The sequence below is a fragment of the Hyposmocoma kahamanoa genome, unplaced genomic scaffold (assembly GCF_003589595.1).
Source record: "Hyposmocoma kahamanoa isolate Upper Pololo Valley unplaced genomic scaffold, ASM358959v1 100021, whole genome shotgun sequence".
Taxonomy (NCBI): domain Eukaryota; kingdom Metazoa; phylum Arthropoda; class Insecta; order Lepidoptera; family Cosmopterigidae; genus Hyposmocoma; species Hyposmocoma kahamanoa.
The window spans coordinates 1,968,041-1,983,101 of NW_020653200.1; the positions used below are offsets into that span (position 1 = coordinate 1,968,041).

The following is a 15,061-nucleotide window of genomic DNA, read 5'->3' on the forward strand; positions in this document are numbered from 1 at the left end:
TTGATTAATTGTTAATTGTAGATATACGCGATTAACGATTGATTAATTGTTAATTGCTGTTTCGCAATTGACAATTAATTAATTGTCGATCTTTATTGGTCTGAACAATTAAATTTTGCCCAACACTGCCCGTATCTATGAAATATAATCATATATATATATATATATTATATATAAGTTTCACCTCTCGTTGAATACGTTTTGTACAGTGAGTTTTAAAAAAACGTTTAAAATGCTCTGTAATCAAGTCTCCTTTTAACCATCGATATAATGCTAGATAATCACACTAATTTTCTGACCTAGAATTGTCGAATTTCCTGCATCGTGAATAATGATAACTCTGAGGGCAATACCCAGAACAGAACCAATTAGAGTAAGTTCGTTTCCTAAATTAGCCCAAATCGGAAATCGACCCCGGAACCTACTCAATAAGCGCCCATAGTACTAACCGTTGTGCCACGAAAGATAAGCGCACCGCGAAACCAAAACACAACCATACGCCGCAGGCCGAGCCCGACCCCACCGTATCCGGTATTAAGTTTCAAAAATGAGCAGTTAGCTAAATAGTCAAAAAATACATTACTAAAATTAAGTAAAATAAAGTTCAAAACTTAGTATTGGAATTTACGTCTTACCTGTACACTGATCTAGTTTGCCCTCGTAATCCCATTTATTGCAGGCATCTATAAAGATAAAAACAGTCAAATATATGTTTTATACCATAAAATGCACATGTACAAAATCATTGTAAAATCGTTATATAGCTATAAGTTACTAAGTTTCCAGTAATAAGTTTCCACAGCACCTTTCTATTATACTCTGTAGATACTTAAAAAAATTGCCTCATGATTGTCATTGTTGTTAACAGTGTCGCCTTGAAGGGTCTACAAAACTCCGGTGCCAATAATTATATCGTCTTGACAAGAACGATGATTGAAAAACACGTACATCCGTAAATGTCTTGGTAGAGCCCGGCAGCCAAGGAAGCCCTTTGCGAAGGTGGAGGGTGCAACACTTCGACATATCCCTTTCTTTTGTGACCGCACGGGTCGCATAGCTTTATCAATTGTCCTGTAAAAAGACACATATCTTACATATATAGATCAAAGTGAATCGTTCTGATGACGTCATTTGTTCCATTTTTACTTTCTATACAAATTATTTGATAAGTGTTTGTCCCGTAGCACGCACGTATGTGTACCTATTACAAAAAAAATTCCATGCACTAACTAATAACAAAAAATTAAACATTATGTAACTTAGTGAACATTACGTGTACACGCAATACTTTAAATATTTTAATTTTTTTTTCTAAATTTACTTGAACGAAAGCGATCACAGTCATAAACCTTACGTGTCGATGAAACTAGTTTAGCGTTGAAGTGCCTAAATAAACAAAGGTTACCTGGAACAGGTGTCAATATCCCGAGAGCTGATATGGGCGCTGAGACTCGTCGGCATAAAGACGTACACGAGCGCGCGACAGTCACCGGTCCTACTAATACAATAGTTATTTGCAGTCATAATCGCTCGTCAATGCCATTTTCAAATATGAAAGCAAGGGACAGAGTACAAACGATTACAATCCTGCATTGTGATATCCCTCCCCGCACGTATGACTACACGTGCAGATTGCCCTAGCTATATTAAAAAATCTACTGATTAATTTTTTTTCAACAATCGAGGGACTGTGTGTAAAACGTAACCATCACCCACCGCTTATGAGGTAGTGTAATAATTAATAATCATCATCCAAGTGGAGCCAAGTATAATTTATACCTACACAAGTTATGCGGATGGCCCTGGAGATAAAGGAACGACTACGCTTATAATGCAAACTGCTCTAATAAAATGTATAGGATATGCCATTTCCCATGAGCCATGACCCATGTTCTCCTGTTGTCTAAAATCGACTACGTTTTACTCGGATACCTGATGAAAGAACGGCAGCACTAGCAGCGTCGTCCTCTTTCGACTTCTGCTCCTCGCAAATATTCCGCGCCGCGCAGCAACACGCCTCGCATGATGGTCGCCTCTCTGCACCACCATAGTGTATTGTACAAACTATAACTTACCAAATCGTAGGTAAAATCGTAGGTACTTATGTCGTACTGGTGAAAGATGGAAAGATGGAACCTTATGAGGTTCTAACAAAATTGAAAGTCTGAAATATCTAACATTCATGTTCATAAAAATGGACATTTAGCATACTACGTAATCGTTTCTCAAGTACCTACTAATACTGTATGGACTATAACTTAGTAGCAGTAGAACTCCTTGTGAAAGCGTTCGTCCAGGGAAGTGCTGCCACCTTACCTATTTCTGCTACCAAGCAGTAAAGTCAGCATTCCGGTTTCCGGTTTTGAAGGGTGCTGGTGAACTTATGTCTCAGGGTGACAGGCGCAGTGGCAGTAGCCCTTCAGATATTTGCGATTTAAAGCTCTGAGTGGCACTGCAACTGTTATGGACAGACGTGTAGCTTACCATCACGACTTGTTTGTCCCGTCACTGGATATAAGTTGTGCATATACTGTAAATTCTATCGTTTCATAGTATAAAACGAGCGAGGTTGTATGGTAAACCACTTTATCGAATTGACGACATAGTAAAGCTATTTGAAGGAAAAATGGAAAAGAATTGTGGACTACGATAATCAAGAATAAGTGCGTGCTACTGGGAGCAAATTATATCAATACGGTTCTCGGATTCTATTTGCACGAGTGGGGTAACTCTATACGAACGTGGCAACATGGCTTGTATGAGTGCACGCCCGCCGCGCGACTTGTACAAACGGCACACATTCGATAATCTGGCTATGCGCTCAAGTTGCATAGAATGTGTCGTCCGCCTCACACGCCATTTAAATAAAGTGATCGCTCGGTGTTTAAAAAATGACATCAAATAGTAGACGTGTTTATTAGTGTGTATGGTGGTTTGAACAAGAGCCACTCAAATCAGAATTGTTTAGCAATTCATTTCTATTTCATAAAAAATCATACTCTCAATACTAATCCGCGATACTGGTCTAAGAATCTGAACACGTGAGTACTGCTTTTAACAAAGATTTCTTCAGTATAACACGAGAACACTGATGAAAAGTTTTTTTTTTTTTAATTATGTTTACATGCTGTAGGTACAACTAAAATATTAACGTGACAACCCTGCACTCTGAGCGAAATGCAGTGTAGGCATTGATGCCTGTCTGATGATGTCTTATTTTTACTATATTATATGAAACCACGGACAAGCATATGTTATATGTTATTGTGGTCTCATATATTATATGAGACCACAATTCGCTAGAATTGACGATAATTAATCATAGATCGTGTGCTTTTTGGCGAGCATGTGGCAATTCGGATAATTTAGATCAAACTTACGTGGTATTACAGGACCAGTACCCGCTCGAAGAGCTCTCACAACACTGGATTGTCGTTCCCTCTTCACTTTCTTGTCTTTCTTGTAATTGAGAAGACCAAGTACTGTGGAATTCTGGGGAGGCGTCATACAGCACGAGCATGATGGAACTGCGTATACTTTCCCTAAATAAAAGGACTGTAGATGAATATCACGTAAGGCAAATGTACCAATTTTTCAGTCTCCCATTTTTTTTAAATAAGAAAACAAATATTGATATAACTCTAAAACCGCGTTAAATTGACTAGTAATGGCATATACATATCAATTCTGCTTAGGAGCTTTCTTCGATTCACACAATATTTTTTCAGTATGGCTAAAATTTTTGCGAACAGGCGATTCAAACGCAGTAGTGTTTTACTAAAAATCGTGAAGCCTTTGAGTAGTTAGAAGCATTTATTAGTCGGAATTTTCTTAATTATATGTAAGTGTTTATAAACGATTAGGTAACGGTACAAAAAAATTATTTTGTGTTTATTTATTGATGTATCTCAATTTTAACAACTTTACAGGACGAAGAAAAAAATTGTTTGCGTCATTTATATAGCATCTCATTAATTAAATAAAAATACGTAGTTTTTAAATATTTTCATTACACATACACCACGTATTTTCATTTAATAAACAGATTGTATATATGGAGTTCTTAGGTTTTCGCGATTGTTACACGTAGGAAATGAAACTATTTCTCCGGACAAATATACGCGATTTAAATCCGGAAAAATAGTTTCATTTCCTAAGATTGTATATAATTGACGCGAACAATTTTTTCTTCACCGTGTAAAATTGTCACAATTGAGATAGTACCGGTTGCACAGTCGATATGTGATGTTGTCTAATATTTATGTATTTCAATTTAATCACTAGAGTTAGCTTCTATCGTTCGTTCGTTCGTTCGTTATAAATACCTGCATTCAGTCCGGTTAAACCGTATCGAAATCCTTTAACGCCATTCTAAACAAAACACATATTTGTTGAATGACCACAACCTAGAAATAAAATTCTCAACAAATATTTCACTCCCATCAAGATACTACCATTATCGTCTAGCCTTATTAAAAGAAGCACGAAATCCCCACACTATCGAGCATCTACACCTTGGTAATATGTAAATGCGTTAAAAAATATTTTTATTTCATTTTACAGCTAGAGGTTTGCATTGCAAGAATTATCAATGTCGACCTAGGTGGCCCGACTGTCGCGAGCTCTTATGTTTTTTATATTATATTCTATTTGCTATATTTTTTGTTTAATATCATCTATGCGTCGTGCATTACACTTCTTAAGTTTTTGAGTTGGGAGTTATTGAGTTTCAACGTAGTATTTCTGCTCATTTCTACTTTTCGTCACACAAAGTCAATGTCAAATAATCTTTATTTCATAGGTAAGCAAATTACACTTGAAATATGCTTGAAATGGTCATACTGATTAAACTCTACTGCTCATACGTAAGGCAGATTCCCCTGAAAATAATGAACAAAAATGTCTAGGGGTTGCTCTTTGTGAATATACATTTGAATATATTTAATTTAAACATTAGATCGAGAATACCTGAAAAAGTGAAACGGGTCACCACCACGGACTGTTGTTTCACATTACCTCGAAAATAGCAATTTTGAATATCGATCGGAATCTTATTATAGAAGCGTATATCATTTGAGACTTTATGAAGGCGACTGTCAAGAACAGCTAGTTTATTTTTATTCCGCGTATTAAATATTTATAAAAAAAATAACGCATACACTCAACATAGCCCCTCATTAGGGAAACTCTGTGTCGTGGGTGCCATGAACACACACATAGACAACCACAAATTACACCCAAGTTCACGAGATAAATAAATGTAGGCCATACAAACATATCTCCCGGCCCGGGAATCGAACCTGGGTCCTCTGCATGACAGTCCGGCATGGTAACCGTTCGACCATAGAGGCAGTTCAAAATTATTATTATGTTTGCCACTATTTTTCATTAAAAAATTAATACTTTTCTTAACATAAATAACATTTGAATAAATGTACTGTGACGTTAGTAGAAGAATGTTAATCTCTTTACAATTTATCTATCATAGACACTTTGGGGCCCAGATTGTAAATAGCCCTAACCGCACGTTTCTGCAGGACAAAGATTCTATTAATATCGGCGGCATTGCCACAAAGCAAAATGCCGTATGCCATTAAACTGTGAAAAGTAGCTGAAGTAAACCAATCTAGCTGTTTCGACGTCCGAAACTTTCCGTATTTTTTTATCACGTACACTGCAGAGCTGAGCCGTTTTGATAACTTATTTATTTGTGGACACTATTGCAATTTAGCATCTAAAGTTATATCTAGAAATACAATTGTATAATAATGTTTGTGTCCGTCTGTCTAACATTGGGTAACGTAAATTTCATACAATTTATTAAGGTTATTAACTGCAAATCAATTTACTACTTTAGATATAGCATTATTCACATCGTCATAGAAACATTGGTGCCTTTTAACTTTAAATAATAAAGAAGTATCATCAGCATACAATACTATCTCACGTTCTAAAACCTCCATGAGGCTAGGTAAATCATTAATATAAACTAAAAACAAAAATGGACCTACAATTGAACCTTGAGAGACGCCCATGCAAATTGCATACCCTGATGATCTCGTACCCTTGACATCGACTCTCTGTACCCTCCAACTCAAATATGATTGAAAAAGGTCGAGGTCACGGCCCGCCACACCATAATGGCGAAGTTTCCTGACATGGTGCACACAGTCAAAAGCCTTGGAAAGGTCACAGAATACACCGATAGCATGGTGTGAGTTTTCCAATACATCAAATATACGTATTATATAACCTCCACACCAGCATCGGTTGTAGAGCAGCCCCGAGTGAAACCCAATTGTTTAGGAGACATTAAATTATTAATGTAAAAATGTGCACACATCCGATTTAGAATATTTTTTCAAATAATTATTAATTAAATAATTCAATAAATAATAAAGAATATTATAAATATTTCACTGAGAGTTGGTACTATTGAAATAGGTCGGAAATTGGTGGAGTCTGAATTACTACCAGATTATGAAGTAGGATAACTTTGCTTTAACGCACCATCATCAACACATTTGTTAAAATAATATAATAGGTATAATAGGTAAGGTGAAATACAATCAACTACAGAATTAATTTCTTTGACAGTAAGACCATCAAGATCAGCAGTATTTTTATGTCTATCGTTAAAAGGTTTTAAAAATGTCGTTTGAAAGTACGTGACGGAACTTTAAATTAGTAAAACTAACTCCAGTATTTTCTTTTAGTAAGGATTCAGAGGCAGTGGGAGACGACGACTTAGTAGTCGAAATTCCAATGTCAGTAAACAATTTTTTCTAAACATTAGCTACCTCTGCGTCAGTATTTACAATTTTGTCATCATATCTTTGTTGAAAATCTAAGTTATGAGGTTTGACTCTTCCAGTTTCGTTGTTTATAATATTCCAAGTCGTCTTTATTGCATTCGCGCTGTTTGTAATTTTATTGTTTATAAACATTGCTTTAGCAGCAACACAAATACGCTTAAACATTTTCGGATACTTTCTAACAAAATCATTAAAACTGTCACTAGTGTTACAGGTTCTTTCATAGTAAAGTTCATACATTTGTCTACTTTTATGAATGCCGATAGTCGACCAATAACTAAATTTCAATGAATTATTACATTATATTCCTTTTTACATTCCCATATAATCCATATCATCTACTTCACCAACGGTTTGCACTATGGGCGCTAGATAAGGAGCTTCAATTGTTGATCTAATTTTGGTAAGTTTGAATTTTCTAAAATTGGTTCAAATAACTCCTAAGTGAATTGAGTTAAATCGAAAGAGTGGATTTCTAATCTATTAACTAATAAAGGTACACAGAGTTTCAACGCGGATTAAAACACGTTACCTGTCCTCCTTTCATGTTGGCAGAAATATTGATGCAGTGTAGACCGTAGGGATGGCATCCTGGTAACGTTCACCTCGCAGAAGGTAGCACGACAACTGCCAAGACTGACTATGAAACATAGAAAAACAAACGGAAATGGGCAATGAACGAGCAAATTAGTAAAGTATGAGTTTTAGCGTTCAAATTGTTAATTCCTTTCATAGATACATATGAAAAAATAAAAATACAAAAAAAATAATGTCACAAAAAGATGACCGTCCATCTCTCTACCCCTCATGGTACACATTTTTAATGTAATTTAGCAAAATAAAACTTGTCTTTGACTAATGTTAATAGGTGTTAAACTCGGTCGGATACAGAAACGGTCACACGATCTTAAACGAACGACGGCAAAACGAAACGCACTGATATTACCTGGCTGGTAAGAAATTAAATCGTTTCTCGAAGATTTCAACATCTTTCGTTTCCGGTGGTGTTTGTTATATTTTGCATTGTAGGTAAGTGATTCTGAAAAGGAATCAATTTAGTACAGTCCAATAGTCGAAACGAAACATCATGAGTACACCACATCATACTTTTTTATGGTGTAAAAACTACAAACTGTCAGATGATTCATCTATGGAATGGAACCACCTTTGCAATAACAGAATTTATTATCTACCAAAGTGGAATGGACAAGAGCTGTTTCGAAAGCGAAGCAGAGAACTACAATTCGAGTCAATTTTGACTTTATCTCACACCCAACAAACTCGTATAAAACTTGTAAATGTAATGTCAAAGGGCGATGCGAAAAAGTCAAAATAAATAATTTTCTCTCTTAGCTTCCAAAACAGGTCTTCACGGCTCTGCGTTGGTAAATGCTGGATATAACGTATCCTGACTTAGTTGTATGTATCTGTGATTAAGCTAGCTCTTCCTTCCCTTTAATCAGAAATACAGTAGTGAGGTAGAGCGGCTGCACCTACCCAGCTGGTTGTTGCACAAAGAACCTTGTCACCAGTATTTATCGAAGCACAGAGTTGAACCCCGTTTTGGACCGCTTAACTTAAGTACACAACAAACAACTTATTTCACACTGCCTCATGTATTCAAATCATTTAAGTTTAAAAAGTTTACGTTTTTTAATTTCTTCAATCCAAAAGTCTTTGTCGTCCTCCGACAGGTTATGGTTGCGATTTCTTATTCGACGACCGAGGCGACGGGTACAACTAGAGCACACTTTTTTGTGCGTTTGGCCTGCGGAGATAACTATTTGGGGTATATCTACAGCGAAATAATATTATGTAACTAAATTTAATACTAAAATGGAAGGGATACCTGACTGATCTCGTACAATAGGTTTGTGAGTAGTGCCAAAGGATGATTGGTAACAAGATCGCGGATGCATCCCGAACTTTGTTGGAGGTGGTTCTGTACGCGTTCCATTTGAAAAACCGTCGCGAAGTATTGCCTTCCGTCGGTAATCACACGAACATTTGAGGTACGAAGTTTTTTGCATGTCTACAAAAGAAACATTCACAAATAGAGATGTGAACAAGTATACATGTCTAGAAATATAATGATATAAGCTAAGAAGACGGATCTTATAAGCACTGTGATGTGTATGCTGGCTGACCTATGCATGGCATGCCTGGAGAAATAACAATTCCAAGAAATGGTGCATTACGGAGAAATTTCGCGGATCTAACCTACCTCTAGAATGTGTTAATCTTGAACTAGTATAATTATCTTCCTTAAAGCAATCAGGGAAAGCATTTGCAAAGTTTAGTGTACCTTCACTGCCTATTCTGCCTATCCGCCCCAAAAGTTGTTCTGGCGAAGAGTCTTTATATTGCCACATCAAGTTTTCACCAAAGCTTAAAAATATTTCTGGCGCTAAACCTGGAACCATAACAATCCATGTGTACTTTCTTAACACAAACCAATGCTTTCAGAGATCCTATCCTAGCTGTGGAGTGTGGCTAAGATGCGAGGCTCCTCACTTATTATTATTATTATTGTTATTTAAAATAAAAATTTCTCCAAGCTTTAGTATAAATATTTAGTATTTAAGCATGGTAAGAATAATAAACCTTAACCTCTAGGTTCTTTTTCTGGTAATGTACTGATATTACCAATGAACTGCACATCAGACGAAATCAACTTGACGGGCTCGGTAAGGTTGGGTGCAGAATGTTGGCGACACCAGCGTGGTATATCAGCAGCGGTAGACGTATTAATTTTAGCATCACGACAATGCTCTTCAAAAGGTCGTTCTGCCATAATTCCACAATGCGTCATAGTACCAGTACTTTTGTTGACTTCAGTTATTGTACTTTGGTGGTGCATCAAAACTGTTCTTCGAACATCGTGTCTATAAGTATTGCGCTTAGCATATTTTGTTTTCTTAGAAATGGGATTGCATGGAAATGTATTTATATGTACTTTGCGATTTTGTTTATCTATATCATTAAAGTCCTTGGTATCGGTTGACTCTTTCGAGATAACTCCATGAAGTTTCCGATCTTTTTTATAAAACTGTTCAGCTGTATCTTCAATCATAAGTGAGTCATTTGCTTTCTTTTTTTCCGTTTTATTGCTAAAAAGTTCTTGAATGCTGTTAATGCCGTTACCTGAAAACAAAAGTAGTTGGGATATTTATCATACTTTCTAAAATTATTGAATAATATTAGAGTACCTTTACCTTTGCTGTTTTTAAATCCGCATAATTTGATATTGATGATAGAGTCATTCGCTTCAGAAGAGGCGTCAGAGTTCGCCTCGTTTGAGGAAACAAGCAAATCCACCGACGAACATAGGGCGACTATGACCTCGTGGTCTAACAACTCACGAACTATTTCGAAGAAGTCTTCGCTTTCTACTTCAGATTTCTCTGAAATTTCTGCGGCAGATTTGTCTGTTAGCGGATCTAAATTTAAATTATTATTTTCATTATCTTTTAGATTGTGTTTCGAAATCCAATAGATCAAAACGTCTGTTGTCCTTGCTATGTGTGTATTGCAAAAATTATTTGGATGAATCAATGCCTGCATATACTGTACTGAAAAAACCAATTATGAATTTAATATCTGGGAGTAAAAATTGATACAATCTATAAATATTAGAAACTAATAAGCTCACTTTTGACACTTACCACAATCCGAAAAATGTAAGATGTTAAATTTTGTTAGGAGAACCGGTATGACTGTACCATCCGTGAATGTATAGCAGACGACTAATATTTTTTGTTAAGTCACTATTTACTGTGAACATAGCACCTTAGAAAAAGTAGCAAGAAATATTTGTTGTCCAAGTGAATACTGCACTGAATCCTGAAAAACAATATTAACATCGTGAAAATTGACTCCAGTGGCACCATTTTATTTTTTGTTATGCAAACTGGCTCATATTCCTGTGCGCCATTTTAATGTATTTATGTACTATATTTTAAAATGGTGGGCAGGACTAAGGTTAAAAATTTAAAATCTTTGTAGTAAGTAGGTACTGTTAACCTTGAAAGCCCCATGAAGACAACAACATTACCTCATAAAATTATCGAATTGTATCGCAAATTATTTACGAGTTACCTTTAGTTAGCGTGTAACTACTTATGGTACACAAAAAATAATAAATTTTGCCTGTGGCTTTCCTGAACTTTACGACATCAAGATTCACACCTCTCTAGACTAGACAATTCAAGGTTAAGATTAAACACTCCGATTTATAAAAAACATGGTGAAATAATTTCTTGCACCCCGACTGCGGAAATCGATAAAACAAATATTAAAAATATTAACATTATATTTTTCATTGCATATTTTTTCATAACTGTAATTGATAATGATTCTGTATACAATTTTCTAATAATGTCCAAACGTACCATTGTGCCTCAAAAGTCACTAATATTGTTTACCAATCAAATGTCAGTTCACTCCGGGGTGTCGTCGAGGACCTTCCAATCACGTAATGCGAAAAATAGCAAGGTGGCTAATTGTTAACGTATAAACCACTGTCGCTGTTAAGTTTCACAGATATCAAAAGAAACAATGGTTAAAAAGGGATACATCGAATCGACTGAATGGCAATGCCACCGAGTTTGAATTCGCCGTACACCGTTACAGCTAGGGAGAAGAGAATATAATCACTAATGATAAGTAAGAACCATGATATAAAGTGGTGCAAATCTTTCAATCAATAAATATTTTACTTATTGCTTAAGGGCAGGTTTGGAAACAACGACTCTCAAATGACATTTTAATAGATCATATCGAATCTTGTGTTCTACTAGGCAAAATCAAAAATATATACGAAATGCAACTATTTTTCCGTGACCATGGGACCTGTAAAGGGTCCGAATCGTTGGTTTATTTGAAAAAACAAATATACGCGATTTAAATGCAGAAAAATAGTTTCATTTCCTATGTATAACAATCGCGAACACCTAAGTACTCGATGTCAAAAATATAGCTAGATATTTTATATTTACCCCACACGACATTTGCAAACGTATATAAATGATCATCAAAAATTATACGGAATGATAGTATATTGAAATACAAATCTAAAACTGAATCTCTTATCAGCCGCTGGTAGCTGTAATGGTAACTGGCTCAAAAAAAACCTGCATAGCTTCAAAATCTTCATACCTAGCCAAAGCGGTTGAAACAAACTTTAGTCGCCCTTCTTTACCACCTCTGCTGAGGCCGGAATGCTCGCTGTCTCATACTATGATTATGATGCTACACGGAACCTACCACCTTCTTTACTTCACACTGGCTGCACTATGGCGCAATTTCGAATACCTCTAAAAGAGGTACTCAGATCAGAACTCTGGGAGTCCATTTGAATAAAACTAGCGAGCCAGAGTTGTCTCCTGTTCTCACACGTTTGTATCGCCTCTCACTTGCGACTTGTGTAGTTCCCAAATCTTGGAAGCTAGCAAACGTGCAAAATGTGTCAAAAAAAGGAAGCAGAGCTGACCCTGTCAACCTCAGTCACTTCCATACTTTGCAAGACTAAGGAACGTGTACCGTCTCCTGTCTTAACTTGAAGACAACGACTTCTTCAGTTATGACCAGTACGGATTCCGAGGAAGGTGATCTGCGGAGATCTTCCTGTGTGTGCTTCTCACATATGGAACGAAACTATGGTATGGTACGGTGAAGCACTTATTGTATATTTGGACAGTTCTAAAACCTTTGAGAAGGTCTCGCACGCAAGCCTTTTAAGCTAGCTTCCCTCTTATGGGCTACCCACTGACCTGTACAATTGGATCTCCGATTTCTTGAAGGAACGATCGATTCAAGTGGTCTTAGAAGACTACACAAAACAAAACCATGTTTCTTAAGGCTAACCAAAAAAAAAAGGGAGATGATCATAATCTGGGGCCTTACTATGAGCTTTACTAAAACGAGTGAATAACGAAGTAGTTAAAAAAGTATAAAAAAAAGTAGTTAAATCCTAAATTGAATCGTTAAAATTCGTACCACGTTAAAACTGATTCACTTACGAACCGCTAATCCGCGAATGAATGATCTATATTCGTCTCTGGTCCGCTACAATTTAGTATTGTTTTTTTTAAATTTAACGTGTATTTCTAGCCAATGACATATTTTTTTGAAAATAGTTAAACATAAAAAACAAACATTTATGTTATTACTGTGAAACAAATTAAAGAACACGCGCATGTCGCCTTTTCCATTGTACAGACAATATCAATAAAGTTCTTGATTTTCTAAGATTAAGTTTATTGACGTTTTCTGTGGTGAAGTTTGCCTAAAACTAAAAGAGCAACGTAAGTGTCAATATACCACACCTTTAGGTTATTGTTTACATTGAATGGATCTTGGATTTGTTATCATATCACAATTGTTTACATAAAAGTATACTTATTCATTTCATTCAAAAAGTATAGGTTGCTCTCACTTAAATTAGAAAATCGCGGTCCTAAAAACTAAAATAATGGAAGCATGTGAGTACGTATTTCAAAATTTTAATCCAAAAGTAGAGGGTCGTAACACCTAGTTCTTGTAGTATATATTGTTTTGTTTTTCGGACTTACAGGGACTTGCAAACAAACTGAAGGCGTTTTCATTAGGGTTTTCAATAGGTGTTTACTGAAATAATGAACATCTCTAATTAAAATACATATTTATTAAATTGTTTCTTTTTACAATAGCAAATTTTTGCGTTCGGAGTGGTTTCAAGTGGAGATAGAGAGATTGTTGAGATGCGTCCTCATCATGTTTATTCTCCTCCTCTTCTGGAGCTTCCAAAAACACTGAAATACATAAAGAGTTCGTGTAGATTCCATTAAGAATATCATTTCCATGTAATTTTAAGAAGTAAACTATGGTGTTTACTGCCCTAAAATTGCCTAGTATTTATATAAAATTATTTTGTTCTACATTTTCTGAGCATGAAATAATGGTCTTATCATCCGTTGTACCCGTTCATAACCAGAATGGCCTGAAACAATTATGCAAACAATTTATATTTATTAGTTGTTTTTATCAGTTGTTATAATTTATCATGAATTTCAGTTAAGTCATTATATTTGAAACGTAACCAAGCCCATCGAAGTGATGTGATATGTGTTTTATCAACAAGTAGGTTCACCCATACTATTTATAGCTGGTTTGCAGAATTCAAACGCGGTCGTGTGAATCTCATTTCGTGAAATTCGTGATGGTCGCCCGTCCACTGCTGTGAACAACAAAAACATCGATGCTGTGCGCCGTATGATCAAAACAGACAGGCATGTGACATACCATGAGATTCGGGCATCTTTAGGCATAGGCATGAGTCAAATACAATCAACAGTACACAAACATTTGGGTGTGAAAAAGCTGTGCTCTCGGTGGATCCCACACAATTTGACTAAGGCTCAAAAAACGTATCACATCTCTTGGTGCAATGCTATGCTTACCAGATTCAACGAAGGATCGTCAAATTTGGTGTGGCACCTAGTAACAGGTGAGGAAATATGGATTTATAGTTACGATCCCAAAACAAAGCAACAATCGAGCGTATGGGTCTTTCGAGATGAGCCGAAACCAACCAAAATGGCGCGCATGCAAAGTGCCTCTAAGCGGATCATTGTTTTTTTTTATAAAACAGGACACGTGGCTCTGTTGCTTTGAAGAATCGTTGTACTGTGAATAATGATTGGCACACGACTATTTGCTTGCCGGAAGTTATTGACAAACTTCATAAATATAACCGTAAACGCCGTATCATCTTGCACCACGATAATGCCAGTTCCCACACGGCCAGACAGATAAATGAATTTTTGAAGGTGAACAACGTTGACTTTATGAGCCATCCCGCGTAAAGTCCCGACCTGGCACCTTGTAACTTTTATTTATTTCCAAAAATTAAGAACCGTTATGCGGTCAACGATTTTCATCACCCGAAGAGGCTGTCGAAGGTATCAAAAATATGTTTCGGAGATTATCACGGAGGAGTGGCATAAGTGTTTGTAAAATTAGTTCATTCGTTTGAAAAAGTGCATTAACGCTAACGGAGAATATTTTGAGAAACAATAAATTCATTTCTGACCATTTAAAGTATTTTTTTTTTTCTTATTCATTCAGGAAACTTATAGCGCGCCCCACATATTACTATGCGGGCAACTTAGTTTTTTCCTTACAAAAATCCTAATTCCCCCATACTTGCCAGTGTAACCTCCTCCATTTCTCATGAGAACTCTACAGAACTCTACAGAAGTACGCCG

The 15,061-nt window shown here is 36.1% G+C and overlaps 1 protein-coding gene across 1 annotated transcript in view; it reads right to left on the reverse strand.

Moving 5' to 3' along the window:
* Positions 1-15,061, reverse strand: part of LOC113240202 — a 77,534-nt gene that overhangs the window by 59,999 nt on the left and 2,474 nt on the right. Inside the window, exons 2-14 of the mRNA XM_026477454.1 lie at positions 10,481-10,658; positions 10,031-10,387; positions 9,426-9,959; positions 9,040-9,228; positions 8,665-8,847; positions 8,464-8,583; positions 7,762-7,854; positions 7,348-7,455; positions 3,381-3,542; positions 1,933-2,037; positions 1,406-1,498; positions 949-1,071; positions 636-683 (exon numbers count right to left, since the gene is read on the reverse strand). Coding sequence (XP_026333239.1) covers positions 636-683; positions 949-1,071; positions 1,406-1,498; positions 1,933-2,037; positions 3,381-3,542; positions 7,348-7,455; positions 7,762-7,854; positions 8,464-8,583; positions 8,665-8,847; positions 9,040-9,228; positions 9,426-9,959; positions 10,031-10,379 — 2,107 coding nt within the window. The 5' untranslated portion in view covers positions 10,380-10,387; positions 10,481-10,658. The remainder of the gene's footprint in view (positions 1-635; positions 684-948; positions 1,072-1,405; positions 1,499-1,932; positions 2,038-3,380; positions 3,543-7,347; positions 7,456-7,761; positions 7,855-8,463; positions 8,584-8,664; positions 8,848-9,039; positions 9,229-9,425; positions 9,960-10,030; positions 10,388-10,480; positions 10,659-15,061) is intronic.